The sequence below is a fragment of the Cheilinus undulatus genome, linkage group 11 (assembly GCF_018320785.1).
Source record: "Cheilinus undulatus linkage group 11, ASM1832078v1, whole genome shotgun sequence".
Taxonomy (NCBI): Eukaryota; Metazoa; Chordata; class Actinopteri; order Labriformes; family Labridae; genus Cheilinus; species Cheilinus undulatus.
Window position 1 is genome coordinate 28,494,242 of NC_054875.1, and position 7,970 is coordinate 28,502,211.

Below are 7,970 nucleotides of genomic sequence, written 5' to 3' on the forward strand. Positions count from 1 at the left end.
TAAAATAGATGTTTCTTTTACTCAAAAAATAAACAACTACAAACTTTCTTTCTTAATCAGACTGCATTCTAAAATCTATTTAATGACCTTCATCTTAAGATTCGTTTAATTCAATTTTCGCACATTTTCACAACCAGAAATGAGGTAACAGAGTTACCAAAGACTGGTAGCTTGGACACTTTTAGAAACCTGAACAGACCAACAGCCCCACAACTAGCTCGCGCTGGTCTATTTTTAACCTTTTAACAAGTGAGCATGCTAATATTGCTCCCTCTACCTCAGCAGCTCAACACAACAGAAAACAGATCTGCAAACAAATATCAAAATAACAGACTACCAAAACATAAACGCTGACGTCGTTTGAGTGCAGAAACTTCTGCGCTCTGGCCCTTGAAGCCTCACCACTCTGCAGGTAAGACTGCTGTTTGTGCGTTTCTGTCACAAGTTTCTGCATGAGAGCTGCTGAAATTATGCTGACAGGCCTCGAGCTGACTGTCTACGAGGGACGTGACAGGTTTGGTAAACCTACCGACTGCGTCATTATGGTAGCTATGTTTGAGTTCGTTTACTACTGTAGTTTAAAGGGCGGGACAACTTAGGCTCTATGAGTTTTTGGAAACGTGTTTTTACACTTTTAAGTCGTATACAGGACATACTGTTAAAGCATATGCATATTGGCCTATAATTAAATTTTTCAAACGTTTTGTGCAGGCTATGGGCGTTCCACTTTGTGAGGCTATTTGGCCCCTCATGGAAGCAGTACGGAAGCCCTAGAAGGACAAAGGCTGAATATTTTTTTTTAAAGTATGTTTCTTGTGAGCACTGAACGATTTCCTGCACTCCAGAAACTTACCTTGTGCACAAGAAACTGCTCCCCTCGCTTATGAGGAGGTGGCCCAGTGTGCATACTGTCACGCCAACATGTAGGCTAAATTTTGTGTTTGTTAGCACAAAACACTTAATTGTGAAAACAATAAATGTTATTGTTCTCTTAACCTTTTAAGACCCTGCGTCCACAGATGTAGACATGACATTTTGGCCTCTCTACATTATAGTTATCAGTTTTGGTATTAAAATTGAATGAAATAATTGTAGAAAATAATCTCCATTCAAGTTTATGGCATTCACTTTAAATGCTGTGAGAATTTGCTGTTTGGATATTTTAGGGAATTTGCTTGTAAGTTATCGAGTTTTTTTGTGGAAATTTAAAAGACATTGGAAATTTTGGCAAATTTCTTTTTTTGTCTGTTTTTTTTTTTTGTTTTTTTTTTTGTTTTTTTAATTTATTTTTGGTGTGCATTTTTAGGAAAATGTGGGAAATTTATTACCAAATTTTGGCAGAACTGGGAATTTGGGGTTTTGGGATTGTCCTTTGAAATTTACAGGAATTTTTTCGGGGGGGGGGGTGTTTCTGTCATTTTCATGGAAATTTGGAGAATGTTTTTGAACATTTCTAGAATTTGCCAAGAAATTTAAGGAGGTATTTGCTTTTATATTTGAGAAATTTTTGAAAAGGAAAATTTCCAAGAAATTCCTGTTCAACGACAAGACTGATGTATTAACTTGTCAGACAGTACTTATCCCAAATAAGCGTGAAAAACTAAAAATGCTCTCCTGACAAAGGCTCAGGAGGATATGATAGTTTCTGGTGTTTTGGAGATACAGTATCTTGAGGTGCACACCTGCAACTTATTTCTATATGCATGTTTCCTTAGGGTCCCATAGGACTCAACAAAATGTCTGATATTTTTTGCAGTCATTGTACTCATGATAATGTGTCTACTGAGATCAGTTGCGGTACACTTAGTTTATTTTTGATAAGGGAAAGGATAGTAAATCCCAAATGTGTGTCATATGGAATCTATAGGAAGGTTAATGAGTTTGATAATGTTTTCTTGAAGCATTTCAAATAAGCCACCCTCCTGCAACACAAGTATAAAAAGATATCAAATTAAGTGTTTTTCTATCTATTATCAGAAAGTGTGAAGGAAAATTTTGACGAAATGATGTGGCATGCTGTTGCTTTACGATCTGTATTTATGCATTCTTAAAAGTCTTGAATCAACAGAAACAATAAATGCTACTGACATTGTCACCGTAAGAAAACACAGAACCTAACTGTTTATTTTCTTTAACTTTTCATTCCCCTTTATGTGTTTGACACAGCTGTGCTGTGCTGTCTGTCTCTCCATGCTGACTGAAGTGTTCCAGACATTCAGGGCAGTGAACCATGGATGCTCCTGTGCTGGCAGAGCATGCCTCAGTTCTACTCCAGCAGCTGGAGAGGATGAGAGCGGTGGAGGAGCTCACTGATGTGGTGCTCCTGGCAGAGGGGACTCCCTTTCATTGCCACAAGGTGGTGCTGTCTGCTTTCAGCCCTTACTTCCAGGTATGCTCACATGCTGAGTACTTTTTTTACTGACTACTGAGGCAGGGAAATAAAAGTTTTTGCAACTAATGTTCAGCAGAGCTACTAAAAGAAAGTGTACTATTCATGCAATGAGTCTGTGATCCAGAGATTAAGATGGGATAAACTCTTTGATTCCTTATTCTAAGTTTTACAGTAGCTCTTGACAGGATATAGTTTTACACACATATCTCCTGAAATCTTCCACACTTGTTCCAGATTTGACTGGAAAATTTTGGGAAATTTCAGGAGTCTTTTATATGTTTGAAAACACCAAGACTACAGGAAAATGGTAATCAAGATGCATTAAAGTCCCAAACAATGATGATAAAATGATGACAACAGAATCAAACACAATATCAATAATATATACTCAATTTGCAGCTTTTAATTATAGACAGATCCCTAACTGCACAACACAGGCACAACTGAACATAATGGACTAGGTAATTTAAAGTTTGATTTACTGTATAGTTAAAATAAATTAAAAAAAATTGATATTAACTTTACAACAGTGACAAGTAGCTGCCATGCACTGAGTGATGGATGAAGGTTACAGAAGTACAGTATAGGCATTACACTGTGATAGTTATGTTATAGAGTGTGGCTTTCTGTAAAACAAAGGATTTTATTCTACATTACTTGCTGAACTCTCCAGGCCATGTTCACATGTGGTCTGAAGGAAACCCGGGGAGGAGAGGTTCCTCTCAGAGACACTCCTGCTCAGAGTCTGAAGTTGCTGCTTGATTACATGTACCGAGCTGAACTTCCACTTTCCAATGACAACATCCAGGGAGTGGCTGCTGCTGCCTTTCTGCTGCATGTAGATGGAGCTTTCAGGTGGGGACAGAGACTGCTAATTGATTATTCTTGCAATAAACTAACATTCATTTGCAGTATTAAGTTAGGAAATTAAAGGTATTGAAGCACCTCTGTGAAATGCAGTAGTTAGTCATGCCCAAAAGCGAGAGGGAAAGAGAAATGTTTCTTGGTCCCAGCTCTATTAAAGGGTTCATCCTACAAGGTTCATCCTACTTTTAAGAAATGACGAGACAACGTTATTGTATTTTTAACTTCAGTTTTTACCATTTTTTAGAATATCAAACATGCAAGTTTTAAGTTGTTTCATTAACCCCCTCTCCCTTAAATGGCAGGCATCTTTGCAAGGTTAACAGTGGGCTGGCCCATTAGGCCGGTAAATTTTTGATGGTGTACTGCTATGCCAAGACCCTAAAAAAGTTGAAAGTTGAAGAAGAAAAGAAGGGAACTGGCTCATGGATTTGACCACAGTAATAACTTGTGAAAACACTTTTTCAGTCAGCTCCAATATCTAATTATAGCAAGGCCAAAAAGACCCATGTAAGCCAAATGGCTAGTACCAGCACTGCTGATCTGATGCACGTGTTGATATTGTTAATTCACATCTTGCAAGGGAACCATTTATGGCCCTTTCAGAGGCCAGGCCTTTTGCAGATCTGCATGTGACTGCAGTCAGTGATCTAAGTCTGTGGCACTGACAATGCTTTGTATTTTTTTGTGACTTTTTGTTACTGCTTTAGGTTGTGTCAGAGCCACATGGAGGCTCGTATGGACCCTTCAAACTGTGTGGGTCTGTATCACTGGGCCAGAGACTTGGGGGCCACCAGTTTGGCTGACTGCGCTTTTAGGTTCCTCTGCCAACACTTTGCACAGGTCAGTTAAGAATGCCAAAATCTTCCTCAGTTACAGGCAGGATTTACCCTTCTGGACATTTCAAATTTAAAGGCCAGAAAAAAATAAGATTGATTATCACTAAAGGTATAACTACCTCTCTATATAGGTAGACTCTATGACTCTCTATGGGCCAGATGTTCAAGGTGTGTATGGATGGATCAGATAACTAAAAGAGCTCAATGCAATGTGAAACATGGGAAAAGAGGGATAAAATTTGATAAAGTAAAAGACAGCATCTACTTCATAAATACTAATTTCTCCGGCCTTTAGCAGCTGCTTCAAGCTGCCACTAGGTGGCAGATCTTGCCTTCCTTTCCTACAAAGATCAGTTTTTGCAATGCTTTTTTCAAATTCTGTTGATTTGAGGAAGACTTTCACTTTAATTTCTGTATATATTATTTAACCCGGTCCTTCCCTTGCTTTTTACCCTGCTGTCTTTAGGTCTGTGAGGAAGAGGAAGTGCTGGAGCTGGATGCCCAAAGTCTTGGTGATCTGCTGGGTTCAGATGACCTCAACATTTCAGAGGAGCAGGTTGTTCTGGAGCTAGTTCTGCGGTGGGTAGAGAGGCGAAGAGGTGACTCTCAGAGTGAAGCTCAGGCTGTGGAGCTACTGAGGCGTGTTAGGCTGGAACTCGTCAATCCTGGATTCCTTAGGAAAGCCAGGAGGAGAAACCCGGTGAGGGAGGAAAGGGCAGCAAAGAGCTATATAAAGATTCCTTACCCATATTAACAAGGAATGGTTAATTAACCGGCTACCACGCCTGTTAATAAATCTTGCAGGTATTGCTGCGGGATGCTGAGTGCTTTGGGATGATTGATGCTGCTCTACAGACGTCAGGACTCTGTGAGACAGCAGCTCCTCGTCGGTCTGCGCTTCGTTACGGCATGGAAACCGCAGACCTGTTGCTCTGCCTTGGTGGGGTAAACCAGGAAGGAGTACCTGCTCGCCGTGGGGGACTAGCTGACCTCAGTTTCTGCTTTTCCCCCCAGAGTAGAAAGACTCATTTTATACCCTCTCCACTGAAGGGCTGTGGAGGCAGGGGACAGATCACAGCAGGGGGTGTGACACAGGACAACAACATAGTGGTGGCTATAGAGACGGAAAATGAGCACAGGGTGAAGAAGGTTGATTTATACAGGTGTTTATGTATGCCTGTTTGTTATAATTTCATCTTTCTCATGCACTTTTCTCAAAAAAGGGCCAAACTGTGTGTCTCTGTTCCAGGTTTGATCGTTCGGAGGAGAACAGCTGGGTGGAGCTGTGCTCAGCAGCACACAGGGACATGTACGCTTTAGGGCTGCTAGGGGATTGCCTCTTCATGATTGGGGGTCAGATGAAAACCCGTAATCACTATGTCATCACAGACAGTGTGGAGAGATGGTCGCTGAAGAGAGGAGGCAGCTGGCTCAGCTTTGCCCCTCTGCCGCTGCCCTTAGCCTGCCACAGTGTCGTCAGCTTGAAGGAGCATCTGTATGTGCTGGGGGGCTGGACCCCACAGGTACACAGATATTTCCAAAATAAAACCACTTTAATCTCAAAAGTAACTTTAAGTAGATAGAATTAGAGAATGGATAAAGCAGATCAGCTGAAAGTTAGTTATTGAAATTTTCATCTTTTAGAGTGTAATTTAATTAAATGTCTCTAAAGTCATTGTCTCACTAAAGAGGTTACACAGTAACCTGTGCCTCACTGTATAAAGCTTTTGCACTTGTATCATTAAAAAGTGGTGGGTCCTGGTTCTGGCATTTCCTGTGGACAAACATTCCAGATAGCACATATAGTATGCTTCATCTAAAAAACCCTGCTAGCAAGCCCCTTTGTTTTAGCACCATTTTGGCACACCAAAAAGCCTATGTGTTGATCCACTGGCAGCACACCGATCAGCTGTTTTGGTCAATGGTGTACGACTTGAATTGAATTTTGCTAAACAGACTGGTAATTATATCTTAAGTTTTGATGTTCTTGTAAGGGAGTTATTAGTGAGTTGTATGTCAATCTGTTAAAAGGAAGCGGGATTAGTTTTGTCACAAACACAAGTCAACTTACACATCTACAGGACTTGATCTCAAAGGGATAAGTGGTACTTCTTTGTCCATGGTGGGTCCCAAACTCCTCACAACCCTGAGTTCCTCCCAGCTTTAAATGAGAATAATATTACTTACTGCTCCTTAAGTTCCTGCCTTAAATTTAATCTTTTCTGCCTCCTCCTCTCCACCTCTCTTTTCCTCACCCCAAGCATCAACCAGATGATGAGCCTGACAAGCTGAGCAATCGCATGTTTCAGTTTGACCCCAGCAAAGACAGGTGGACAGAGCGTGCCAGGATGAAGTACTCCAGGTACCGCTGCGGCACAGCAATTCTTAATGGAGAAATCTACATACTAGGTCAGACCTCAAGACAGACCCCAACACTTTTGTCAGCATTTATTATGTATCCACAGACGAGTGGAGCACAATGATGTGGTATTTTAGCGTTATTTGTGGTTTTCTCAGGTGGTATAGGATGTAATGGAGAGGACATAGGACAGTCACGCCGCTGTCTGAGCTCTGTGGAGATTTACAATGCAGACACAGACACCTGGAGGGCGGGACCAACCCTTCCAATGGCTTTACTGTCCCTACGAACCAATGCCTCTAATTTAGCAGCAGTGGATGGAAAGCTTTACCTCTGTGGATACTACAAAGGGGCAGGTCAGTTTGTGAAATTCTGTTAATGATTTTATGAACACATTTTGTGTACTGTCCAAAATTATCCCCTTATGAGTTCATGGTAAAATAACCCAAATGTTGCACAAAAAGCTCACTTTATGTCTGGGTCAGAATGAGAAAACGCATGCCAGCTGATGAGGCAGAATCTCGGTAATTAAATTTTGGTCAGCCATGGCTCACATTCTTTCTCTCATGACTACAGGCCGTCATGAGATCATCACCAAGGAGATTCTGGAGTTAGACCCTGCAGACAATGTGTGGACGGTGGTGGAAAGACGAGCAGCCATGCATGACAGCTATGACGTCTGTCTGGTGGCGAACCTCAATCCTCGAGACCTCATCACACCCTGATTCACATTCTCCTGACTCTGAGCAACAGTGCAGGGGGTCTGGATGTTAGCTCCATTCTCATGCAGTTTAATCCAAGCTTGGCTTGACTTTAAGACGTCATATGTAGTAACAGAAAGGTCAATATGACCCTGAAATTTGAAAATCTCATGCTTATTGCTGTAACACTGATAACAGGCTTGATTTCTTGTGTATCGCAGCCCTGATAGGGCATTATATTTTGCTCTGTTTTAATGAGTAAATTTTAGCTGTTAAACAGATTTATCTGGTAAAGCTATCATTTTTATCCATAAATAATTAGATTAATAAGTCAAGTTATTGGAAAAACAACCAAAATGTACTTGTTATCTCAGGAAACAAAATGAAATGAAAATATGGATGCATGTTCTAATAGGGCCTCTATACCTGAAATAATTTGACAGCTGTAACCATTGTAAAATAATTGCTTTTATTTCATATACTTTTTACTGACTTGAATGGGAGCACTGATTGGATATGCATACATTTTCGTGTATTTTTTGTGATAACAGGTTTTGTTCTCACAAAATCTTGACCTATTTGTCATGTTTTCCCTGAATTTACACATGTAGACACAGGATACAATTTTACATCAGAGCAGGGAAACTGAAAAAATGAAATGTATGGATGTGTGTCCCATGCTTTTTTCCCTTTTAAAGTAGAATTAAGTTAAAAAACAAAAGGCCAGTTATCTATTAAACTGTATTTGATCTGATTGAATGTTGGCTATTCTGTGATGGATGTGAAATAATACTGCTTTTACTGCCTTTCCATTA

The 7,970-nt window shown here is 40.4% G+C and overlaps 1 protein-coding gene across 2 annotated transcripts; it reads left to right on the plus strand.

Annotated features, from left to right (window-relative positions):
* Window positions 1-268: 268 nt before the first annotated feature.
* LOC121517501 (kelch repeat and BTB domain-containing protein 12-like) lies at window positions 269-7,914 on the plus strand. 2 transcript variants are annotated; one of them, XM_041799318.1, is made up of 10 exons: window positions 269-412; window positions 2,167-2,389; window positions 3,066-3,247; window positions 3,967-4,099; window positions 4,562-4,795; window positions 4,900-5,258; window positions 5,345-5,618; window positions 6,357-6,504; window positions 6,613-6,810; window positions 7,031-7,914. In XM_041799318.1, exons 2-10 carry the CDS (start codon window positions 2,231-2,233, stop codon window positions 7,177-7,179), a joined length of 1,836 nt encoding a protein of 611 aa, XP_041655252.1. In that variant the 5' UTR covers window positions 269-412; window positions 2,167-2,230; the 3' UTR covers window positions 7,180-7,914. The 2 variants fall into 2 exon arrangements, with proteins under 2 accessions (XP_041655252.1, XP_041655253.1); XM_041799319.1 differs by lacking the exon at window positions 4,900-5,258 and having other exon boundaries at window positions 4,562-4,674.
* Window positions 7,915-7,970: the final 56 nt, after the last annotated feature.